At 42.7% G+C, this 26,764-nt stretch overlaps 1 protein-coding gene across 1 annotated transcript in view; it reads left to right on the forward strand.

The window, feature by feature from the left end:
• Positions 1–26,764, forward strand: part of PARN (poly(A)-specific ribonuclease) — a 159,459-nt gene that overhangs the window by 102,514 nt on the left and 30,181 nt on the right. The window contains exon 22 of the mRNA XM_081257994.1: positions 15,424–15,613. Within this exon, the coding sequence (XP_081114120.1) occupies positions 15,424–15,613 (190 nt within the window). The remainder of the gene's footprint in view (positions 1–15,423; positions 15,614–26,764) is intronic.

Below are 26,764 nucleotides of genomic sequence, written 5' to 3' on the forward strand. Positions count from 1 at the left end.
CAGTGGATAGGACTCGGCACTTTTACTCCCGTGGCCTGGGTTCAATCCCTGGTCAGGGAACTAAGATCCTGCAAGCCACACAGTGTAGCCAAAAAAAAGCCCCAACGGCATTTAGTCCAGACTTGCAGAGAACCAAGTTACAGGGTCTGCCTGTGCTTTTTTTGGCGACAACAGTGAATCCCGGCTGCGCTCTGGCCTGAGCTGGAGAAGAACGGGCCGAGATTGGAGTGAGTTTTGCACCACGTCTGTGACTTTCAGGCTGCACTCAGATAGCTGTTCCCCATGTGTGCGTCCGCCCCAGGGTGGGCTTGTGGGGCAAGTGTGCGCCTGGATCTTGGGAGAAGGCATTACGCAGCATTCCAGCTGCCCTCTGGGGATTCTCACTGCTCCTGCTTTAGTAAAATGTGGCAGGTTGCCTGGCAACCCCCAGCTGGTGGGGATTTTTTTCTACCTACTTTAGGAAAAAGCCCTCTATCAGCTCTTGGCTGACTACTCAGGGCGGAGTAGGAGATAAACTTGGCTCTGCAAGCCGACTTTCTCCTTTATTTTTCACACCTCTGCCTGTATCTTAACATTCGCTCTCTCCTCTGTTCTCATTTGTCTATCATTTAAAGGTAGAAGCTGGACAGTTTGCCTCCCAAATCAAGTCCTGAGGGGGATTCGTTACTGAAAACATGTTCTTTTTTTACATTAGTCAAAATTGTTTCATTTGTGAGTCAGACCCGTGGACTGTTTCACTGAGTGTGTTGTATATAGCCATGCACCTCCGTGCTGCTGATTTGGTTTTGACAGAAGGATCCAGTTGTAGCCTTAGAAGGAAGCATGGCTAGTGCATTTCCTGTTGGTGAAGGCCTCTAACTGCTGCCCTAACCTGGTGTGGGACCAGTCTGTCTGTGAGTGCCCTGCAGAAACGTGGTTTGTGGAGCTTTGCAGCTCTGTCCCATGCAAGTTGCTGTCAGATACTCATATTTTTTCTTCATTGAAATCATAGCATAATGCTATGCAAAGGCAGGATAAGTAAATTCATTCATTAACCTTAAGTTTACATGCTTTAAAATGAGACTTTACTTATGTTAGAGGCATTAGATGTGGGACTGCAGAGTTATCATTTAAAGGGTGATAATATTTTTCTAGGGAAAAATAAAAGTAGAGAGTACTTTAAAATCCCTGAACGCTCCGTTCTCAATCAGAAAGCATTCTGTGTTCTGCTCTACCAATACATGACTTTCAAAAGTTGTTTTTCAGTTTCCTAATTTGTGTTAAGCATTTTGATGTTGTCGGAAGCTCTTGAGCCATTGGGAATTTTAAGATGTAATGTTATAAAATACTCCAAAATACTTTAAAGCAGGGGTCCCCAGGTCCCCGGTCCTTGGCCTGTTAGGAACTGGGCGGCGCAGCAGGAGGTGAGCGGTGGGCAAGTGAGCCAAGCTTCATCTGCCTCTCCCTGTGGCTCCCCATGGCTCCCCATGGCTCCCCATCGCTCGCATCACTGCCTGAACCATACCCCCCACCCCACCCCCATCCGTGGAAAAATTGTCTTCCACGAAACCAGCCCCTGGTGCCAGAAATGTTGGGGGCCGCCGCTTTAAAGTGTAGCAGTATAACAACACTTGCCACTGTATTCATTTTGTTTTTTCATATAAGTGTTTTAAAATGTATCACTTGACTCTTTTTCTAACCAGTCGATTTTCCACTGGTTGTCCAAACACACAAAAAGATCTACATTTACTTCTCCTTAGGATGTAGAAAACAAAATGACTGTTCAGAACAATGTAGAGATCTTAACAACTTCAGACAGGAAAGCTGACCAATGCCAGTATCAATTAAAAAAGAAAATCTGCCTTATTCTCCTGCTGGCACAATATTTCACAGGTTCTTTAAATGTTCAGGAGTGGTGAAAAACTTGTTACTTCTCTGAATTTGGGGAGTTGCCATCTTCTAAAAGCACTTCCTCACCGAATGGGAGAAGCTCACTCTCTGGCCGCCTCTCAGGCAGGCATGCTCTCCCCTCCCGCTTCCTCTCCCCGTCCCTCTCTTCGTCCCTCTCTCTCCTATCTTTCCATCCCCCACTCTCCTGTGTATGTATGTGCTTGACACTGAGCTGCTTCAGCTGCTTTTGGCAGCTTAACATGCTTGTGTCAGACCCGAATGCTGCCTGTGGGTCTGACCACTGATGATGGCAGCGACCACCTCCCATAACAGGGAGACAGACTTAAGGGTGAAGAAAATAAAGAGGTGGATTAGTCTTCCTAAACTCCTGAAGCCTATAGGGAAATGGTTTGGTGACTTAAAAGGAGAAAAATAATACAAGTGTAGAATGAATGTGTTAAAAGCCAAGATGGGACGGGACTTTAAAAAACAAAGTAATTCTTATTCAGTTTTGTGCTGCCCCTTTGGCCTGTTTGGTAATCTGTGGGGTTTTACTGTGTGGTCTACAGACAGAACCCACCAGTGAAATAAATTAGTCGTTGGGCACATAGTGTCAGCAAAGGCAAAGAGTAAAACTGATGTGGAAAATAAGGCTAACTTCGTCATTCTTTCTTTATTTCCTCATTGGAGAAGCGTGTGATTCTTTCTGTATACTTTTCTGAAGTCAGACATTGCCAGTTATAACGAATACCTTTCATTGTCCCAAGGCAACCTGTGGTCTGAAGAGCAGATTTCATTGCTTTTGTTATGAATCGATTCTCTCTCCATAGAGGCTGGACACAGTGCCAGTGAGGCTCCATGCAGGCACCAAGGAGGCTGGCCTGAGTGTTAAAGGAGGTTGTGTTGGCATTTTTTTCCTCACCTTTTTGGTGGTAACAGATCACATGCGGGGTGTCCTGGAGACACTGAAGAGGCGAGTCACGTTTGATGTAGATTTCAGGGGGTTCCGCATCTCTAGATGGATTGCAGGGGTGGGGAGTGGGGAAGAGAACAAGGCAGGACTAGGAAGAGGGCTCTTTTCATAGGTAGCATCGTGGTGCCATCATGAGAACCCTGAGAGGTTCCAGGTTGGTAGCGTGGCAAAGAAGGGTTAACGAGAACCATAGACGGAGTTGTCTATATGGACAGTTTATATGGAATTTCTGTGCCTCCTTCTTACTAGGTTGGGAGAGGCCACTTTGCTTTTGGGGACTGATACCCTCCTTCCCAGGGGTAATGACTCACCCTGCAGGTAAGATAGCTCAGCCCTGCCTCGCTGATAAAGGCCTGTCATTCTCATTCTCTCCCCAGGTCCCCTCCTTCCCTCCTGGGTTTCACTTGGTTAATGAATAAGCCTAGTCATGAGCTGTAAGTAAATTCTTTTATCAAATGAAAACCACATCAAAACATCCACAGAGAGACATTTAATGAAAGTGTAAATATTGCAGTACAGCATCTCCCGTATCTGGTTGGCGTATACACAAACAGACTTTAAGCTTTTCACCTATTGAAACCTTTAAGTCTGAAAATATGCTGCTCTGTGAGGCTTTTTGTAAACATGGTCTTGGGACGTGGAGAAAAGTTGGTGCATTTATGTGTTATCACAATAGCACTAATACTGTGGCAGATTTAATGCTTCATAAACAGCTCAAACTGCCAAGGTTAACAGTCCAAAAGTGTTGTCTTGGTGTATGTGGGGACATTTATATTTGGTGTATGTTTGTGTCTGGCATCTGAAACATTGCTAACGAGAACCAGTGAACCCTTCTAAACTCTGACTGCAGACCCGGCCACTACCTCGAGCCAGCAGTTCAGTTTACACACTGGCTCTGGTTGGTGAATAGGTTGTGTCCTAAAGGTTCTTTTGTTGATTAACCTTTTAGAACACAAAGCGCATTGTCGCACAGAAATGCCACTTTGAATGGTGGGTGTCAATGAGCTGTGGCTTGTTTCAAACTTCGAGTCATGGCCCATCAGTGGGTCAGAAAATCAGTGCTAGTTGACGCCAGAATAAAAAAGAAGAGAGAAAAGAAACAGAATAGGAAACATCAGAGTGGGTTGCCTAGAAAAGATAGGTCTTGTTTGGTGACACTGTTGCAACTTAAAACCTACTGGACACTGTATGCCTTTAGAACGTGAAAGGTACCCGTGTAGGGGGAGGTTGTATCAACAGTGGGTTAAATCTGGCCATTTTCCACTGTCCAGCACTGTGATGTCAGGCAAGGGGCTTAACCTATCTGGGTCTCTGTTTTGTCATACTCAAAATAGGGCTGTTTTGTAGAGGTACGATTAGAGATGAAAGAGTGTATGTTAGGATTAATATACTAGGATATTATAGAACATAATGGTAATATATTAGGATTAGAGCTAATACAGCATCTGGTGCATGGTAACCTGTCTGTAAACCATGATTATTATTTATTTGTACTCCTTTGTGATATATGTAGACCTTAAAGGTACTGTTATAAAATAGTATAACTAAAACATGTACTGTTTCGTCTTCCCTAGAGTACAATTTATTCAGTGTTCCTGACATTTAGGATCTGCCATTTCACACATTCTAGGAGGAGATCTTTGATTTTACTTTAAATTATTCCTGTGTAGTTGAGACATCAATCTTAATTTTTTCCCATGAAGTGTGAAGAATGTTGCGAATTGCCTTAGGTCTTTCAGCTGTCTGTCAAGTTTGTCAAGACCGTTAAGTATGGAATTGCTTCCCAGCTCCCTTTGTAAGTTGTGTGTTTTCGTCTTTATTTAAAAAACAAAAAAAGGTATTCTCTGTCTTTTTTTTTTAAGTGACTCTCAATTCTAAACCTTTTGGAACTCCATCTTTTCCTGTTTGACTCCATCATAAAATCATTCTTACCTCCTGCACATCACTACCCCATCTTTTAAGGAGCTGTGTCAGCATTTGTGAAAACCTTTTTTTGTCTGGCTTCGGTTTAGAGCAGCTGCTGCGTTGACTGCTTTGAGGGGCAGGTTAAAAGTGTCGTCAGAAGCCTGGCATCAAAGTCAGGGAGGTGAGGATTCAAATCCAGCTCTGCCAGGTCATTACCTTGGCCCTCTGCAGGTTACTCAACCTCTCTCAGCATCTGTTTCCATGTCTGTAAAAACAAGAGTTCCTGCCCACCTTGTGGGGCTGCTTTGAGGAGAAAAAGAGCACGGGTGGATTGGTAACTTTGCCTAGAAGGCCGCTGTCTCCAGCTGGGTCCTCGTAAGTCACAGCTCCACAGCCTTTTCTGCCCTTCCTGGCCTCCCGGCCTCAGCTCTGGGGCTCTCAGGAAGACCCACTCCCTTTACCCAGGAAACAGCCAGCTTCCGGGTGGGGCTTCCTACCCCAGATTCATCAAGCTCTGCACCTGCTCCTCCCTTCTCTCAGAAGTGGGGTCCCCACATGTGCTCTGGGCCCCGTTTCCTCTCCAGGCCTTTCACTGTCCCTTATCCCCAGGCCCACCTGCTGCTTCTTCCAACAGTGAGAAAACCTGCCGAATCTAATCCATCTTTTCAAAAGGACTTCTAGATCCCAGTTCCCTTTGCTCCCCATGACTTCTTTCCTTTTACAAATTCCAGTGGTCTGGATTCATCACCCTAGCCGTCGTGCCCTCTCATTTAGCCCAGGTCCCTGGTGACCTCCGTGCCATAAAGCCCCTGAGCCCTTGTCTCCTGTTGCCTGGTTGCTCAGTACGTTGACCCACCCTTCCTTCCTGGGCTTCACAGCCCCAGACTTTCTAAGTTAGTCCCCTCCTCTTGGGCCCACAGTGTCCCAGGCTCCCCTGCCTGCTCCTTCCCATCTATAAGGTGATTCAATGTTTGCTCTTCCTCAGAGTTTCACTAGGACTTCTCTTCTTACTCCATGCCTTCTCCATTCCCATTCCTGTTTTCCCCTTCAGTCACAGTGATCTTGTAGGAACACACATCAGATCACACTCGCACCCTCCTGGTGACTAAAACCCCATGGTGGCTCACTCTGCACTTAGCCGGAGCCCTCAGGGGCGTGTCCATCATTCCGGCTTCACCTCAGGTCCTCCCTGCTCCCTCTTTAGTCTCCACTGTTAAGGTCGTGTTTCAGTTCCTCAGTCAAGACTGTGTCTCCTCACTCAGATAGGTCACTTGGTGTTCCTTCTGCCTGGAACACGCTTCCCTACCCCCAGTGTCTTTGACACTGTCTGCTCTCCCAGCCTTCAGTCTCAGGAAAGGCTGAATGTCTTTTCCTTAGGGAAACGGTCCCTGTGTCCTGGGCCTGACCAGCTAGCTCCCGCTGGAAACTCCAGAGCGCTTTTCTAACCCTCAGCACACGTGTGGGGCTCTGTGCCCTGTCCTTCCCTCCCGGCGAATACAAGGACCAGGTCTCTGATTCAGCCCCAGTTGCCCATGCATAGAAGATGGTGTGTTTGTTCATGAATGAATGGATAGATGAATAAATGAACAAGTGAGAATATCATACATTAGCGTCTGTGTTCACAAACAGGTGGAAGGGTGAATAAATAAACAAGCGAGAACTAAATACGTTTGTTTGTAAAGCAGTCAGCACAGCTCTTATATATAGTAAGTACTCAATAAATGGTAGCTTTATTTCTTCTTAATCGACTTTTCAGCTGGGAACCATGAAAAGAAAAAAAAAAAAAAAACCCACCCAGGCTGGTTAATGGGAGCATGCTCCTTGGTGACACCCTTCAGTAAAAGTGGAGGCAGGTGGCAGAGGCCGTGGGAGCGAGAGCTTAAGCAGCAGCTTCTTTCCCACAGTCAGCCTCGTGTCCTCCTCATGCTGAAATCATCATTTCTCACCTCGATTCCTGCCTCCCTGGTGCTCCCCTGCCAATCCTTTCTGTTCCTTTCCTCCTCCTCTAGATTGTAAGCTTCTTCCGGGCAGGGACCGTCTCTTCCCTTGCTCCACGCACCGGTGCCCAGCACGGTACCTGGAGCCAGTGTTTGTGGAATGAATGAATGAATGAGATGCACGTTTCAGAAGCAGACTGTGGTGTTGCCAGGAGAGTTAGTGAACATTAATTGACTAATTTTGGTCTCAGTTCAATTTTAAAAAATTATAGTTCAGACTTTTTGATTTTATACTGGTCCAGTATGGTTGACGTATCAGTTCCTGTATTTTCCACGTTCTTGCATGGGAAAGACCCCAATTCTAAACGATAGCAGTATTGCATGAGCTTTGCAGACTCAGGTCTGTGAGGCCCCCCTCACTTCTCGCCCCTGCAGTATGTGATGAGCTATACAGCTCGCTGAATCCGTCTCACTGTAGAATATCTTATGTGGCTTAGACACTGTTCTTTTAGTCGGAACTATATGTTTTGTGATCTGACAGCCATAGCCTCATTACTTAGGCACCTACCGTGTGCCAAGCCCTGTGCTGAGAGCTCTGCATACGTACTCTCTGCCCTTCCTAATAGCTTTCTGAGGTAGGTAGATATGCCCGTTTTATGGATAAAGAAAGGGAAGCCCAGGGAGGCAGGTGACTTGCCTCAGGCAAGTTAAGATCGGGGCAGGACTCGAACCTAGGCCACCGTGGCCTCGGAACCTGTGGTTTTCCCACTTGACTTCGTTGCCTCCCTTTGCGTAGATTTTAAGTAAATGTCACCATGTCCACATGTCAGCCTTTGTCCAGTTTGTGGAGAGTGTTTTCTTCTCCACGTCTTTAGCTTTTTTTTTTTTTTCTGCTGCACCTCATGGCTTGTGGGATTTTAGTTCCCCAACCAGGGATTGAACCTGGGTCCTCGGCAGTGAGAGCATGGAGCCCTAACCACTGGACTGCCAGGGAATTCCCATCCACTTCCTTGGCCTTGATTAGAGACTGTGAGGTGAAATGAGGTGTGGGAGCCGTGAGCAGAATGAGGGGGTGACGTGGAGGGGGCACGGAGTTGTAGGCGTGACTTGTATGTGGCGGAACCAGGACGGGACCCACTTCCTCTCTGGGCGCCTATTGAGTTTGCTCTGGTCCTTATCCGTCGCAGGGCTCACAGCACCTGCCCGCACGGTACCAACCACCCAGTGCCAGGGGGTACGAGCCCGGTTCTGTAAACGCTCAGCTGTTCTTGCTCTCATACTCTGCCCTTCACATCTTTTTAAGCATCGTGGCCTGAGCTTGCTCCCTTGGCCTTAGTGCATTTCCTTTCCTGAGTGTCTCCTATATGTCAGGTGCTGTGATAGAAGCTTGGGGAAAGCAGAAGTGAATGAGCCCAGTTCCCTTCTGCCTCTTACTCCATTATTTCCGCTGTGCTCTTTACAGTGCTTGGATCTCTTTCATGTGCCTTAGTTTTCACTCTTTAGCCTTAGTACTTAATTTTTTTATTTCTATTTATTTTTTTGGCTGCAGTGCAAGGCTTGTGGGATCTTAGTTCCCCGACCAGGGATCAAACCCAGGCCCTCAGCAGTGAAAGTGCGGAGTCCTAACCACTGGACTGCCAGGGAATTCCCTAGCCTTAGTACTGTACAAACAAACAAACAAGCAACGCTTTATTGGATAAGTATGCAATGTATGAAGAACAAGGGACAAGGAATCACAAGCCCTGGGTCCTGACCATGTGCCCGGGGCAGGTGCATTGGCCTCGCCGAGTCTGCTGTCAAGGGCCGTTGCCATTTCTTTCCCAGCGTTGCTGTGAGGCTCAGGTGTGGCAATGTGCACAGACTGCTCCTGCCCAAGGGAGCCTGCCCTTCAGAGTCAGAGCCAGATCTTCTTGTTTCCAGCCCAGGGCTCTTCATCTGCTGAACCACCCTTCCTCATGGAATTTTTCACTGAAGATGTTGTGACTATGTATCCTGGTTCTGGTTTTCTTCTCTTGAGTAGAAACAAGCTGACAGCAGGTGCAAAAGCTGTGTTTCTTCCCTCCTTCCACAATGTCAGATGAAATTCCTGCCAAAGTACCATGGTAGAGCCCAGGCGCTACACAGATGAATAAGCTAAGGTTCCTTCCCTCCAAGAGCGCCTGGGTAAACGTGGGGAAAGAGTCAGCGTTGAAGTGAGGGCTGGACCAAGCTAAAGGCCCTGACGCCCTCTAGCAGGTTTGCACTTTATCTTGAAGACTCTGCAGGGTTTTATAGAAGAGGATGCACTGGCAAGGGTAAAATAGGGCTGTCATCTCCTGGCGGGCTCTCCCGCTCTCACCTCTTGGGCACCCTGGAAATAGCTGTACTGCACGTGCTTCTGACAGACCACCGATTCCTGTGTGCACCTTAGTATCCACCTAGTTCTTTGGGTGGGTTGAGGGGAGGTACACCCAAGATCAGTTTTTTTGAACACAGGCAAATGTTCCTAGTGACCATCATTAGGGTTGAGTGTTTTTGTAAAGTTAGTTCTCCCCTAGAATCCGAGATAAAACCCTCCATCCTCTCTCTGGTAAAAGTCAAAAAATGGTCATGCTGTTGAAAACCCAGAGTTGATCAAATTATGTGGAACATGAGAAAACTTCTGAGTCTGGTATGTTCACATGTAAATAAACAAGCAAACACAAAGCAATGTTTGGTGCCCTCCTGGTGTGGGGTGAAAACCCAGAATGAGGGCACAGTGGTGCAGGGCCCCAGGCTGGCGGCTATGGGAGGGGTCAGGAGAGGTCATGAAGGGTGTCAGAAGTGGGCACCATAGAGCATTAAAGTACACGTTGGTGGGTAGGGTGTAGGGTTTGGGTCTGCAAAGCTGGCAGAGGCCACTGTCGGCACATGTCACTTCAGGTGGGCGGTTAACATACCAGGTTATCACGGAGAGACTCCTTCTGCTTTTTACATAACTGTTGTATGGAGAGGTGGACAGACTCTGAGTCTCTTGCAGACAGAGGCATTTGCCTGTGTTAACTCTAAATGACACGGTCTGGGACCCTTCCAGCGCACATGGTGTCATGAAAAGAATGTAGCTTTGGTTTGGATCCCAACACTTGTCATCTTTGAGACCTTGAACTAGTCACTTCTTCTGAGCTTCAGTGTCCTTATCTACAGAGTCAGGATAATCCTTGCAGGATTTTTCCATACCTGGCAGAATAAGTAACCAATAAATATTTCTCTTTCTTGTAACCATTGGACTGATAAGCATTATAGGTAATTCCCTTAGAAACTGACTGAGAACCTGATGTTGGCTGAGGGTAGCCACTGCAGAAAATGCAGGACTAACGGTGTGTGACTGCTTCTGAAGTTTCCTGATGCTCCCCCCACCCCACCCCCTCCAGCAGTTGCTGCAGTAAAGTGATTGCAGCCGCTTAATAACCAGGCTGCACAAATGTCCTCAGCCTCCCTCGGAAGGTCTGAGAAGCCTGGCGTTTCAGCAGCCGTGATTGTTTGCAGCACACGGACCATTCAGGGACACCTCCTTATCACTGAAGACATTGAAACTGGAGTAACTCTTACCTAGTCTTACAGAGCCCTTCTAACTTAGTCTCAGAAATGGCCCTTAGGAGTTGGACAGTGTAAAACAACAGCAAAACTGAACAATTTGTTTAAAATGTAATGAACATCTGTGAAACCACCACTCAACCAAAGAGCTAAAATATTGTTAATAAATTACATTTACCTGTTGTTCCTCCCCATCCCATCCCCCTGATCCCCTGTGGGCGGCAGTCACTCTTCTGAAAGTCACGCTGATCATTTTCTTGCTTTTTTGGTTCTCTCTCTCTCTCCCTCTCTCTCTCCCCCCCGCCCCGCTCTCTCTCCCCCGCTCTCTCCTTCCCCTCACCTTCCCCCCATCCCCCTTACCCCTCCCTCTCCCTTTCCCTTACAGATCTACAAAATGATATCATATTGTGCTCCTAATTTGCCTTTGCCTGAGGTTGAGCAACTCTTTATATAATTAGTGGCGTTATATGCTCCCTTTTCTGTGAAACGACTATGAATGCTTTTCGTGTCTTTTGCCCATTTTTCTGTTAGGTGTTCTCTTACTGATTTGTAGGCATTTTTATGTATTCTGGTACTAATCCTCCATCAGTTGTATGTGTCACAAATATCTTCTCCCAGTGTGTAGATTGTCTTCCCTCTCTTTAATGTGTCTTCGGGTGGCCAAAAGTTTTCGTAGTAATGTAGCCAAACTTATTGATCTTTTTTTTAATGCTTAACATCTTTTGTATCTTCATAAATTCTTTCCTACTTCAAGCTCCGGAAGATATTCACTTCTATTTTCTTTTCAAGTTTTCAAAGTTTGCTTTTGACATTTAAGTGCTTCATCCATCTGGAGTTGATTTTTTGGCCTGATGTGAGTAAGAATCCAATTTCTTTTTTTCTTCCTGTGGATAAACAATTTTTCCAACTTTTCCTTTTGCACAGTGTCATGCTGCCTCTGTCAAAAATCAAAGTTTCACAGATGCATAGGTCTGTTTCTAGGCTCTTCTGTACCACTGGTCAGTTTGTTTATCTCTGTCCCATTACTACACTGTCTTAAGTACTACAGGTTTACAATAAGCTTTTTTAGCTATCAAGGCAAGTCCCCCTTCCTTATTCTTCTTCAGAAATGTTTGGGCTATCATTGGCCATTTGTCTTCCCTTTAAAATTTGGAATCAACCTTTCAAATTCCACGGAATAATTGAGGTGTAATTTATATACAGTGAAATATACACTGTTCTGTTGCCCAGGTCTTCATCTTAACAAATGCACATCATCATGTAACCTCCACCACAATCAAGATACAGGACAGTTCCATCACTCCCAGAATTCCCTCATCCCTTTGGCGGTTGACCTCCTCCCCAGTCCCTTGCTACCACTGCTCTGTGTTCTGTTGAGATTTTTTTTTTTATCTCATTTAAAATTTTTTCACTGTTTTATTAAAACGTTGGAATTTTTTAAACTAAACTGCATTAAATCTAGAGATAAATTTAGGAAGGACTCTATGTCTTATGTTAAGTGTTCTTGTCCATGAACATTATGTATCTCTCAACTTAGTTGGAGAGATTTTTTGCTTGACAGTAATGGAAGGGTCTACATTTTTAGAAACAAATCTCAACATTTTAAGTAGTTCTTAAAAACTCCTCTAAAGGAAGCATTTTATAAGATAATCGTCCATCTTAAATGGACACATAAATATACACAAATATATATCAGACTTGTGGCAGTGTTATGTTTTAGAAAAAAGTCACATCTTGGTTCCATACCAGCCTTGTTGCTCACCCTATGAGACCATAACCAAGCTGCTTGGCTCCTCTGATGCTCAGTCTCTTCATCTGTGTGATGACTAGAACATCTCTTCCTCATGGGGTGGTTGTGAAGATTAAATGCACAAAGTGTCGAGACAGCGGACCCGACACAGTGAAGCCATGGGTGGGTGAGACTGGGGAGAGGAGCTGCTCTCACTCACCCACAAGGAACCAGGAAGGGCCTTCACCGTGTTTGGTTTCGCAGTGGCTTTCACAAAGTGGCACGGCCAAAAGATGGCCTTGAATCATTTTCCTGACAAATTTGGAAAAGGTTAGTGTGACCAAGCTGCCTGCGCCACGCTGCTTCTGACAGGCGAGCTGGAATCACTGGAGGACACAGCTGACAGCCAATTCATTTTGCTGATTCATCCATTAGAAGGGTGGCTCTGGGCCAGAGCTTGGCTTCCAGATTAAAGGCCGAGAGTTGCAAAGCTGCTGGGACTTGAAGGAATGCTGGTAAATTATTGCCATGTGAAGGCCAGCCGTGGAAAGTGGATTGTTATTTGTTTCCCCCTTTAAGTGATCCTAATTCCAAATGTGCTCAGATAAATTCCCCGCCATGGTTAGGGAATTTTTGAAACATTTGTCCATGGGGCTGAGAGCTAAATTACTGGAAACAATAGAATGCTGTTAAGTAGATCATCTTGGCTCCTTTACTATCATCACCTCTGCTTTCAGGAGGAACGTTGACTCAAGCCTCCTCTTTTACTTGGTAATCCAGATTAAACTCGAGAGAGGCATTATTGCACGTGTCATCCCTGTGGGGCACACTTCAAAATCAACCTGCCTGAGTAAGGAATGAAACTTAAAGAGGAAAATCCAGGAGATGCTCATTTGCCAACGATCGGGACAGAATAATCATGTAGAATCTGTGGGTTCTCATGTATTGCATTGATAGATGAACCTGTTTTAGCAGGTAGTCTCAAGCTTACAGGAAACTGCATAAAACTTGCATGTGACAGGGTGAGCTCAAGAGGGTGGAAATTGTGTCTTGTTTTACCAAATATCTAGCATCGTCCCTGGGACAGACACCCAGTGAGCAGCTGCTAGACAGAGGCACGGATGGATGATGTTTGTTGGGTATACAGGTTGTGGGGCGGTTAGATAAATGAGCCGAGAAAGTCAGAAGTGTAGTCCGTTGAAAGCAAGAAGAGTAACTGTCCTGAGGAATAAGATTTTAAAGAAAGGATCCTGTTTCTGTGGTTCTCTGATCTGAGTGACTTTGGTCGATAGTGTATCTGCAGAGCTGGGTACTTTCTGTTTCCCTCCTTGTAGTGAGTCAGAGCATATGCTGTTTTGAGCTCACATTTCACTAACTCAATCTGCTTCCTTGGGATAATATGAAAGTTTTTTAATACCCTTAGGGTTGTTTTCTTTTCTTTTCTTTTTTTCCTGTTAAACTCTAGAGTGAATATTTGAAAAGTACAGCAAACTTCTTAGTAAAAAAAATTTTTTTTGAATTTTATTTTATTTATTATTTTATACAGCAGGTTTTTATTAGTTATCCATTTTATATATATTAGTGTATATATGTCAATCCCAATCTCCCAATTCATCCCACCCCCCCACCCTCCCGCCACTTTCCCCCCTTGGTGTCCATATGTTTGTCCTCTACATCTGTGTCTCTATTTCTGCCCTGCACACCGGTTCATCTGTACCATTTTTCTAGGTTCCACATATATGCGTTAATATATGATATTTGTTTTTCTCTTTCTGACTTACTTCACTCTGTATGACAGTTTCTAGGTCCATTCACGTCTTTACAAAGGACCCAGTTTTGTTCCTTTTTATGGCTGAGTAATATTCCATTGTATATATATGTGCCACATCTTCTTTATCCATTCATCTGTCGATGGGCATTTAGGTTGCTTCCATGACCTGGCTATTGTAAATAGTGCTGCAGTGAACATTGGGGTGCATAATAAGAGTAGGTGTCTTTTCTTATTTTTCTTTTTGTTGTTTTATTTTGCTTTGCTCTTTAGATGACTAAACATTTAGGGCATGACATTCTATAAACTCCTATTGTGCTGAGAAGTTTTAGGCAGATCTGGTCCACTTGGAGTGAAGATGAAAGTGTCAGGGGCTGGGTATGTGGGGAGTATCTGCCTCTTATCCAGTTGTCTTTCCCTGTGGTTTAAGGTCTCTGAAGTACTGGAGTCCCTTGTCCAGTTCTGGTGTGTCTGTCACCTCTTGCTGCATTTTACCATGCTTCATTTACGTAATATTTACTGGGAACTACTCTGATCCAAGAACTTTGCTAGAAGTGGGTATACAGAAGTGGGTATACTCTATTTCAGACGTCACGGTGCTTTTGCAGCTGCCCGGGTCCCAAGTCTGGCAGCCCCTGCCAGCATGGCCCAGCCCTTACAGTCTTGCTGCTAGTGTAGGTAATAACCAGTGGCAGTGTTAGTGGGCCGGGGAGTGTGTTCTCACAGTGCAGAAGCTGGAGCCAGCACATGGGGGCCCATCCTCCCGGTTTCCGTGGGTCCTCACTCCCAGGCCACCTGCACGTTCCATCCCCACCCTCCGAGAAGGAGGCAGCAAGATGGACCGGGCCTTAGTCAGGCATTAACACCAAAGAGGGAACAAGCTCTAGTTTTCAGGGACTCCTGCCAGAGGCACATTACAGAGAATTAGCAGGCTTTCAGAGCAGAAGGAGAAGAGGCAGGCCTCAAGTACTGTGGGAATATCTTGACTCTGCAGAGTCCAAAGTGAAGTGCGGAACGGCAGGCAGGGCCCTGGCCTTAGGGTCGAAGCAGCCTGGTTTTGCCGCCTAGCACTGCCGCTGGCCCACGGTGTGGCCTGCAGCAATGCCCCCGACCTCTGTGCACCTGCTTTCTCATATTCAATAAAGACAATTCTCCCTTACAAGTGCATTGTGAAGATTAGACATCATGTACGCAAAGCACCGGACACAGACGTATGGTAGACCTTTGGTATTTAACACAGTGATCAGCACTGCTGTCAATATTGCTTTTCTTGTCATCTTTATTTTTAACAAAATAAGTGAGGGTTTACAGTTTTCCCTTAGTGGTTTTGTTTTGTTTTTCATTTTCTTACTCTGAAAAGGAGTAATTTTCAGGCCATAATGTTACCTGCAAATCTTCCGAAAATTAACGTTTTGCTTACATCATCCTGGTTATTGAATAGTTTACAGAGCATTTTCACACTGTAAGGGAGATTGAGGAGCAGTGACTATCTCTTCTCCAGGTGAGAAAACTCAGATATGGAGAGCCTATGGGACATTCCCAAGGCCACCTGGCTTCTAAATGGCAGAGCGGGGTTGGGAGTGCACACCTCACCCCAGGGCTCCTTTGACTACCTCAGGCCATCTTTCCGAAGTGACATCCTTGGGGCTAGGCCAGACTCTTTGATAAGGATTTTTTCTTTTCCTTGTAGCTGTCAATACCAGCAAATACGCAGAGAGCTATCGGATCCAGACCTATGCTGAATATGTGGGGACAAAGCATGAGGAGAAGCAGATCAAGAGAAAGTGGACAGAAGATAGTTGGAAGGAGGTTGAGAGAAAGCGGTTAAACACGCAGTGCATCTCCTATGCTTTGCAGAATCACTGTTACCCCGCCAATAGGTAAGAGTTCTTGGCTGTCGATTTGAAAGGGCAGCGTCGTTCTAGCAAAGCTCTTCTCGCTGCTTCTTATAGGACTGTAAGTAGTAAATCTGACTTTTGAGAAAGACTTTTTTCTAAGTTTTCACATAATATCAGAAGTTACTACTCCGTTAATTCCTTCTGTGCTATATAGACCATTTCAGTTAACATTCACAAAACCCAGATGAGGCAGACAAGGGGATACATCTTATTCCCATTTTAGGGGTGAAGAACCAGGGGCTCTATGACTTGCCACCATTCAGTAAGAAAGCCAGGGTCAGAGGTGAACTCTTCCGTCTGATCTCTTCCTCTTCCCAGGCTGCCACGTTGCTTCTGGCTGAGCTTCTGAACCCCTTTCATATCCCACGTAGACACTGCACCACATGCCTGCTGTAGAGAGAGAACTTGATACACACTTCCTTTACTTACATGTATTCCTACTTTCAGAAGATAAATGCTGGTGATATTTTAGAATCTTTGTGAAACTATAAAACATAGGTATAGAAATGGGAGGGGGAGTTCCTTATAGAAAATTGTAAAGAAGAGAAAAGTGTGAATTAACAAAGAAAAAATTAGCCATGATCCCACCACCCAGAAGCAACCACTGTTAATATTTGGATTGCCCTCCCTACTTTTTAAATGGTTTTTTAGAGATTTTAAAAATTGAGCTATAATTAACATACCTCATATTATAATATAATAAAATGTACAGATCTAAAATGTTTAGTTCAGAGAGTTTTAAGTTACATATACACAGGTGACCACCACTGAAAGCAAGATGTAGGACATTTCTATCTCCCCGCCTCAAAATTTTGTTGTGCCCCTTTTCAAGCAACTCCAAGCCCCCACTGTCCTAAGAAACTATTTCAAATTTCTATCACTGTGGATTAATTTTGATTATTCTTGGAATTTATAAAAAATGGAATCATTTGGTATTATGTTTGGCTTCTTTCACTTAACCTGTTTTTGAAATTCATCCTTAATGTTGTGTGTATCAGGAGTATGTTAATTTTTTTTTTAAATAAATTTATTTATTTTTGGCTGCGTTGGGTCTTCCTTGCTATGCGCGGGCTTTCTCTAGTTGCAGTGAGCGGGGGCTGCTCTTCGTTGTGGTGCACAGGCTTCTCATTGCAGTGGCTTCTCTTGTTGTGGAGCATGGGCTCTAGGCACGTGGGCTTCAGTAGTTGCGGTGCTCGGGCTCTAGAGTGTAGGCTCAGTAGTTGCTCCCCGGCATGTGGGATCTTCCTGGACCAGGGCTCGAACCCATGTCCCCTGCATTGGCAGGCGGATTCTTAACCATTGCCCCACCAGGGAAGCCCAAGTACATTAATTTTTATTACTCAGTATTACTTCATTGTATGAATATACAGCCTTAACCTGTTCTCCTGTTGATGGACATTTGGGTTGTTTCCAGGTGGGACTATTATAAATCAGGCTGCTATGAACATTTCTATAAAAAAATTTTTTGTGGGCATATGTTTTCATTTCTGTTGAGTAAATATCTAAGATTAGAATTGTTGGTTCTTAGGATAGATGTATGTTAAACTTTATAAGAACAACTGAACAGTTCTCCAAAGTGGATGTACCATTTTATACTCCCCCAGTATTATATGAAAGTTCCAATTGCTCCACATCCTTGACAACACTTAGTGCTGTCAGCCTTTTTTAGCCATTCTAGAAGATATAAGATGGTATTGCATTGTGATTTTAATTTGCATTTCTCTTGTTGACCACCTTTTTGTGTGCTTCTTGACCATTCAAATATCTTCTGCTTGAGGTGGATATTTAAGTCACTTGCCCATTTTCTAATTAGGTTGTTTGTCTTTTTACTGTAGATTTGTAGGTGTTCTTTTATATATTCTGGATACACATCCTTTGTGCTGCAAATACATTTTTTGAGTCTGGGGTAGTATATTCATTTTATTAGTGATGTTTTTTTTTTTTTTTTTTTTTTTTTGAGACGGGGTCTCGCTATGTTGCCCAGGCTGGAGTGCAGTGGCTATTCACAGGCGCGGTCCCACTACTGATCAGCACGGGAGTTTTTTGACCTGCTCCGTTTCCGACCTGGGCCGGTTCACCCCTCCTTAGGCAACCTGGTGGTCCCCCGCTCCCGGGAGGTCACCATATTGATGCTGAACTTAATGCGGACACCCGATCGGCATAGCGCACTACAGCCCAGAACTCCTGGGCTCAAGCGATCCTCCTGCCTCAGCCTCCCGAGTAGCTGGGACTACAGGCGCGCGCCACCGCGCCCGGCATTAGTGATGTATTTTGATGAGCAAATATTTTTAATGTTGATGAAGTCCTATTAATTTTTTTTTGTTAATGGTTAGTGGGTTTTTCCCCCATTCCAAAACTTTGCCTACGTAAGGTTACAATGATTTTCTAGAAACCTTTCTTCTAGAAGGTTTATAGTTTTAGCTTTTACATTTAAGTCTGACCCATTTCAAATTAATTTTGTATGAGATAGGAGTCAAGGTTTAGTTTTTTCCATATGGATATCTAGTTGTTCTGGCAACATTTGTTAAAAAGACTTTTCTTTCCTTGTTAAATTAACTTGGCACTTTTGTCAAAAATAAATTGACCATGTATGTTTAGATCTATTTCTGGACCCTTCTGTTCCACTCATTTTTATACTATTCTTATGCCAATACCACACTTTCTTTTTTCTGACTTTATAGTAAGTCTTAAAATCAGGTAGCATAAACCCTCCAACATTGTTCTTTTTCGTATTGTTTTGACTATTCTAGATCCTTTGTATTCCACATAAATTTTAGAACGATCTTGTCTTTCTTCACTAGACCTGTTTTATAGTTTTTACTGTAGAAGTCTTATATGTCTTATGTTAATTTTTCCCTAAATATTTATCTTATTTATGCTATCAGAAATGGAATTGTTTCTTAAGTTTCATTTTCAAATTGTTTGCTGCTTCTCTATAGACAATATAATTAATTGTTGTATATTGACCTTGTATCCTGCAACATTTTAAAATTCACTTATTCTGATAGGTTGGGTTTTTTCTTAATATTCTGAAGAGTTTTTAATTTACACAGTTTTATTTCTTTTCCAGTCTTTATGTCTTTTATTTCTTTTTCTTGCTTTATTGTACCAACTAGCACCTTTGGTATATTGTTAAAGTGGGAAGAGTAGATATCCTTGCCTTGCTTCCAGTATTAGAGAGGGGAAGTTAGTTCAGTATTTCCCCTTGAACTATAATTCTTAGGTTGTCCATACAAGTCTTTTTTCAGGATGAAAAAGTTCCCCGCCATTTCCAGTTTGCTAAGACTTTGTATCATGAATAGATGTTGGATATTTTCAGATGCTTTTTCTGTATCTTTTAAAATTGTCACGTGTTTTTTGCCCTTTGTAAGTATTTTGCATGACATTGATTGGTTTTTGAATGCTTAATTGGATTTGCATTCCTGGGAGAAATTCCACTGGGTCATGATGTATTATCCTTTTTACATGTTGGATTTGAATATATTGTTAAATATTTTTTTATCTTTGTTCATGAGGATGAGGAATATTAGATTGTAATTTTCTCTTTCTTTACATCTTTGTCAAGTTTTGGTTCAGGATTATGCTGACCTCATAAAACTAGTATAGTTAAGAAGTTCCTCTTCTATTATTTTGTGACAGTGTGTATAGGACTTTTTTTTTTCCTAAATTATTGGTTGGGTTTACTAGTGAAGACATCTGGGCATAAGAGTTTTTTATGGAAAGGTTTTTGATTATGAACTCAATTTCTTTAATAGATATGGGACGATTTAGCTTTTCTATTTCTTCTTGTATCACTTTTAGGAATTTGGTTTTCCAAGGGATATTCAATTTTATTTAAGTTGTCAAATTTGTTAGCATAAAATTATTAGCTCAAAATACTCCCTTATAATTTCAGTATCTGTAGGATCTATAGTTATGTCCCTTTAAAAATTGCTAATACTAGTAATTTGTGTTTTCTCTTTTCCTTGCTAGGTGTTTATCAATTAATTCTTTCTAAGAACCAACTTTTAACTTTATTGGTTTTTCTCTATTATATTTGTGTCTTGCTTTTTCATTTATTTATACTCTTCTTATTATTTCTTCTGCTTATTTGAATTTAATAGTTTTGGATTTAATATGTTATTCTCCCATTGTAAGGTGGGAACTTAACTCCTCGACTTTATGTTTCTTCTTTTCTAGTGAATTTTTCTTTAGTTTTTGCTTAACTGCCTTCCACATATTTTGATGTGTTGTCTTTTCACTGTCATCTATTACAAAATATTTTCTAATTTCTCCTGTGCTTTCTTCTTTAACACATGAGTTATTTAGAACTTCTTTGATAATTATTGAGACTTATTTTATGGACTGACATGTGGTCTGTCTTGGTGCATGTTCTATGTGGACTTGAGTGAGTATGATATTCCATTAACATCATTTTAAGTTATGTTGGTTCATGGTTTTGCTCAGCTCTTCTATATCTTTACTGAGTTGGTTAGGGGTTTTTTGTTGTTGTTGGGGTTTTTTTGGGGGGTGGTTGTCTGCTTTTTCTTTCAGCTACTAAGAGTGGTATTGAAATCTCCAACTATGGTTGTGGATTTAATTCTCCATTAATTATATCAATTCTTGCTTCATGAAACTGTTTTGATAGGTATATGCCCATTTTGGATTGTTATGTCTTCTTAATGAATTGCCCCTTTTATCACTGTGGAATATTTCTCTTCAGTTCTAGAAATAACCTTTTTTTGATGTTTATTGTGTCCTATATTAACATAGCCACTCCTGTTTCTTTTTTTTTTTTTTTTTTTTTTTTTGCGGTACATGGGCCTCTCACTGTTGTGGCCTCTCCCATTGTGGAGCACAGGCACCGGACGCGCAGGCTCAGCAGCCATGGCTCACAGGTCCAGCTGCTCCGCGGCATGTGGGATCCTCCCGGACCGGGGCACAAACCCGCATCCCCTGCATCGGCAGGCGGACTCTCAACCACTGCGCCACCAAGGAAGCCCCACTCTTGTTTCTTGTAGGTGTTTGCCTTTTACTGGCAACTTATTTGTCTTTATAATTAAAGTAGGTTTCTTATAAACAGCTTATGGTTGAGTATTGCTTTTTTATCCACTCTGACAATCCCCGCTTTTTATACTTAATCTAATTAATGATACAGGTGAGCCTGTATTCCATCTTGATATTTGTTTCCTACTTGTCCTGCTTGTTCTGTGTCCTTTTGTTTTCTGTCGCTTTTTGGATGAATTGTGTGTTATTTAGTACTTACTGATATTATAGCCTCCCATTTTATCTTCCCTGTCAACTTTTTGCTTATACGTTTTTGTGTTATTTTTTGTCATTGCTCCAGAGTAATGGTTGGCAAACTGTAGTCCATAGGCCAAATCAGGCCCACATGTTTTTATAAAGTTTTATTGGAACACAGCAGTGCCTATTAATTTACATACTGCCTCTGACTGCTTTGCATTACGATGGCAGATTTGGGTAGTTGTGACAGAGACTGTGTGGCCCACAAAACTCAAAATGTTCACTATCTGTTCCTTTACAGAAAAGTTTGCTCATCCCTGCTCTAGAGCTACTCTGCCCAGTGGTAGCCACTGACCACATGTGCCTAACAAGTACTTCAGATGTGGCTAATCCAAACTGAGATGTATTGTAAATTTAAAACACACACCTGATTTTGAAGAATTGATTACATGTAGAAATGATAATATTTTTGATATATTGGGTGAAATAAACATATTATTAAAATTAATTTCATTTGTATTTATTTGTTTGTTTGTTTGTTTGTTTGTTTTTGCCATATGTGGGCCTCTCACTGTTGTGGCCTCTCCCATTGTGGAGCACAGGCACCGGACGCGCAGGCTCAGCAGCCATGGCTCACAGGCCCAGCCGCTCCGCGGCACGTGGGATCCTTCTGGACCGGGGCATAAACCCGCGTCCCCTGCATCGGCAGGCGGACTCCCAACCACTGCGCCACCAGGGAAGCCCTATTTATTTTTTAATGGTGGCTCCTAGAAAATTCAAAATTGCATATCTGGCTCACAAAATATTTCTGTTGGCCAAGCACTGCTCTGGAGATTATAATACGCCTCTTTAATGTATCACAGTTTATCTTCAAGTGAAAATTACATTGCCTCATGAACAATGTAAGATTCTTACAAGAGTATATTTCCATCAACCCCCTCCCATCCTTTGTGATCTTCTGTCTCATATTTTGCTTCTACATTTTGTAAGCTTGATATGTTGTTGCTTTTGTTCCTTTTCTCTCTCTCTCTCTCTCTCTTTAAAAGTTAATAATCTTAAGAAAATAAGGGACTAAACTATGGGGGAGATGACATAAGTATAAACATAAAAATTCAGGCATAATTAGAAGGATCCAGTTAAGATCGTGCAGGGCCCTTATGGTTGGCTCTTTGACTCACTTCTTTGGCTCTAGAGAATTGATCTGAGACCTTGGAAGACACGTCACAACAGCCGAACTTCTAGGGTTGGCTGTTACTGTTGCCCATAGAGATGAATGTCCATTTCTTCTGCTGTTTGCATTGGTATTGTGGCATCAGGGTTCTTTTCTATAATAGATTCAGAATATTCAAGGAGTTTATAGTTGATTACTGGACAAAAGATAGGGCTTTGGGAAACTGGACTGGACATAAATTTGCTTGAGAAGGGAAAAAGATTTGGTTTGGTGGCAAGAGCTCTGAATAAGTACAGGTTGGCATGGTGTTTGAAGAATCCTCCTTTACAGTGGAAGCGAAAACATTTAAGATCTCACTAGTAGATATTTAGTCCCCATAAATAAACACTGATGTTTGAAACAGTCCTGAAAAACAGATGCTATTACCATTCTCATATTATTAACGATGTTCTATAATTAAAGAAAATGGTTTTCCAAAGCCACTTTGCCCTTACAGAGATTTGTTCAATCATGTCTAGGGGTTATGTGCCCTTTGGCTTATTTCAACTGTTGGGAAAAACCCTTTGGTCAGTCTCTTCCTTCTAGCCTTCCCTTTCTGTGAAACTAAATCTCAGCCTTCCTTGAAAATGTAGTAGCTCCTGGGAATTCCTGCTTATGTAGGAAATGCTAAGCATATGTCAAACCTATGGTTTTCAGATTTCATATAATTTTCATCTAAAGTTAGCAGTTAGTAATTGAATGTGCATATTACATTAGGAAATAGGGGCTGGGCGGGGGAGCCCTTTAGAGACAAAGAAGAATTCTGATGAAGGAGACTGTGTTCCGGGACCCACTTCTTTGTCAGACTGCTTACACGTTTATTCATAAATGGGCCTGTGGAGCAAGTGTTTTCTCTCCTCCGACTGAAAAATGCCTTAGAGACAACCAAGGCCACAGAGTGGAAAGGGAACTGACTTCTAGGCAGCTGGACAAACAAGGGTTCTAGCTTGGGTTCTTTCCCAACCTTGGGAAAGACTTCATTCATTCTTCCCTTCAGTGAATACCAGCAAGAGCCCAGGATTTGTCTCTGTTTTCTCGTCTTAAGTGAGGCATTTTGTCAGAAAGAATGTTAAAGTTCCTTCTAGCTCTTAAATTCCAAGTGTTTTTACACTGGGAAACTGATACAAACTCTTGAGGCCCTTTGAGTTAGATTTTTGAAAATCCCTGTAGCAGGAGAACTTTTGCTTAAGAGGTATATAATAAAAATAAGATTGGGTGAACCTATGAAAGCCCTTTACTACACTGAAATAATAAGGAAAACACACCAAATAGAGAAAAGATCATTGACCCTTTCACTGGGTACTGTCTTTCAAACTCCCATCTACCATCTGTATACTAGAATTTCTTTGAAGCTCCTTTTCCCCATGATTTCTAGATGGTTAGATACCACTCAGTCTGTAGCAGAAGAAACTTGTACTCAGCCCTTTTTGTCCTCTATGTCTTGGTCCTCTGTTTGCACATTCATTGCTTTCGTGCTTCTGTGACTCCGAGTGGTGGCCTCTCACCTTCAGACCCCACCCCTGCCGCCCCACCCCCCATCTCAGAATGTTTCCCTACAGCCTGAGCCCCACCCCTCTTACCATGGGGGCCCCTCACTCCCTCTCAGTGTTGACGTTCCCTTGTTTCTTTTTTCTTGCCCCTGGTTCTACTGCAGGAATCTCCATTTAGCTTTGACTGCTGCCCTGTTCCTGGTTCTCAGCTGCCTTTTCCTGGGGAAATTTCCTTTTTTTTAGTTCTTGCTCTCTTCTTGGTTCTATAGCTTAGGAACCGACTTTACATCTGTGTCTTTATATTAACCAAATGACATCTCCACAATTTGCATATCCCTTAGCTTCTGGAAAGGACTATAAAAATTATCTAGTCTAGCTACCTTAGTATCTTTCTTGTATTTGGGCAGAGTAAATGTTGGCAGATTCACTGTAGATCTTGTGAGTTACATATATTTTAGCAGAAAAAGTGTTTTCCCGTGACACTTTTTAAACCATTGGAGTGATAAATGCACATAATTTTTAAAAATTCACATAGTACAGGAGAATATGAAATGAAGGGGGGAAAATCCTGGCTCCACACTCCCAGTTCTTTTTCCCAGTGGCAGCTACTGTTATCATCTTCTTCATTATCTATTATCACTATACTTTTAAATTATACCTCTATCCTCATCTTCTTTGACTAATGTATCTTGTTCACTTCTAAAAAAGATTAAAAATTTAACACGTATATATTCTGTCTCTCTCCCTTCTCTCTTTGGTTAGTGCTGTTAATTTATTTATTTTTACTACTTTTTTGTATCTGTACATTTGTGCTTTCTTGAGAACCTGATTCCAAGAGATGGTAACAGGTATACAGCATCTATAATATGACTGTGTAAATGCAGTATTCTGAAGAGAAAAAGTTGCATAATGGGGCCCACAGAGAAGAAAATGTATTCCTATGCCATTAAAGCTTTGCTACCCAAAGGAGAATCTTCCAAATATCCCAGCCTTTTGTGTGTAGATTTTTTTTGAGGGAAGTAATCTTTTCCTTGAGTGATTTTTTTTCTTTTTTGCATATATAGTGTATGGTTAATAAACTCTGTAACAGTGTCTCTATTTTACCTTCATAATTGATAGTGTTGCTTGAATATAGAATTCTAGATCCAAACTTTTATCCTCTCAGAACTTAAAATATGTTGCTTTCACCACTATAATCATTGATTTACTTTCCTGTTTTCCTTCAAGGCAGGTGCAGTGTTTTCTCTGTCTTTATATCTCTAGCACATAACCTAGAGTCTGACCCAGAGGATGTACTCAGATGTTTGGTGACTAAATGAATGAATAAATTCCTGAATGCCAGTCTCTGAGCTAGGTCTTTCATGTTTTATCTCATGTGATGCTCATAGCAGCACTGTGAGGGAGGTGAGGTTATCCCCGTTTCACAGGACTCTTCCTGCCTTGATCACTGCTGAACTCCAAACAGGGCCAGGCATCTAGCAGCTGCTCCAAAAATTTTGGTTGACTGGATGAACAATCCAGAGTTTAAACTCAGGGAGATTAAACAATTCTCGACAAAGAACTGGGGCTTGAAACCAGGGTATCTGCAGAGCCCCGTTCTTTCCACTATCCATCATGCCGCCTATACATTTTCCCAGGTCTGGTATGCAGCTTTATCCTCAAGGGAAGAAAGTACTCAAACAGATTGCATCTAGGTACATGCCAAATAGGGGACTATTGTCTTAACTGTAATCACCACACATCTAAGAAAACATCTAAGAGCTTGTGTCTTTTCATTTAAAAGTGATATCCTAGGAAGCAGAAGAGAGGCCCTTTTGAATTTCTGCTTTAAAGAATACCAAAACTTTTCATTACAGAAAAATTTCAAATATAAACAGAAGTAGAGAAAACAACACAACGAAGGCCTATCTAGCTATCACAAAGTGTCAACAGTCAGTGTGTGACCAGCCCTACTTAATCAGTACTTCTTCTCTCCCTCTCCCCTTCGGATAATTTTGAAGTAAATCATAGACAGCAAATCATTTCAGTCATGAGTCTGAAGATCATGATAAAAAAGATAAGCAATCTGGGGCTTCCCTGGTGGCGCAGTGGTTGAGAGTCCGCCTGCCGATGCAGGGGACACGGGTTTGTGCCCCTGTCCGGGAGGATCCCACATGCCACGGAGCAGCTGTAAGATGTAAAGCTCACTGACACACAGCATGCTTTTGGAATATCTGCAGAACGATGAAAAACAAGAGAGAAAACTCATTTATGAAGCAGATTCTTCATTCCAGGCAGTGAAACCCTTGGTTTATTCCTAATTTATCTATGAGAAAGTTGAGTCTCAGAGAAGCTAAACAATTTCGCTGAAGTTACACAGGATTCTTTAGCTTATACGCCTTTTGGATCCATAGCCCAGTGCATTAAGTTGCCTCTTAGAAACGTGGCACATCATCTACACCTAAGAGTGTGCATGTTTGAAAAAGATGCTGTCTCATTTTAATAAATCAGGTTTTCTTTAAAAAACCAAAACCCAAACCAAAAAAATCCTAGGTTGAAGAAGCCCTAAGGTTAAAACATCCGAATTTCAAACTTATTTCTTTGGGGAGAGGCTTAGATATCTAGTTCCATAGATCATCAGTGTAATACTGTTAGATATCTAGTCCCATAGATCATCAATGTAAGACTGTCGGTTTTTTAATTGTTTCTTAAAATAATTTTATTTATTTTTGGCTGCGTTCGGTCTTCATTGCTGCGCGCAGGTTTTTCTAGTTGTGGCGAGTTGGGGCTGCTCTTTGTTGCGGTGCACGGGCTTCTCATTGCAGTGGCTTATCTTGTTGTGGAGCACGGGCTCTAGGCGTGCAGGCTTAACTAGTTGCAGCATGCGGGCTCAGTAGTTGCGGCGCATGGGCTCAGTAGTTGTGGCATGCAGGCTCAGTAGTTGTGGCGTGTGGGCTCAGTAGTTGTGGCTCACGGGCTCTAGAGCGCAGGCTCAGTAGTTGTGGCACACAGGCTTAGTTGCTCCTCTGCATGTGGGATCTTCCAGGACCAGGGATTGAACCCATGTCCCCTGCATTGGCAGGCGGATTCTTAACCACTGCACCACCAGGGAAGTCCCTAAATTTTTTTAAAGAAATAGAAGTGACCCTGGGATGTACAAGCCAATATCAGAAGTACTGAGGTGTCATCCTTCTAGGATGCTCAGCTCTGGTCATCCCCTTAGTAGTGGCC

This window comes from Mesoplodon bidens, assembly GCF_964165515.1.
Source record: "Mesoplodon bidens genome assembly, chromosome: 15".
Taxonomy (NCBI): Eukaryota; Metazoa; Chordata; class Mammalia; order Artiodactyla; family Ziphiidae; genus Mesoplodon; species Mesoplodon bidens.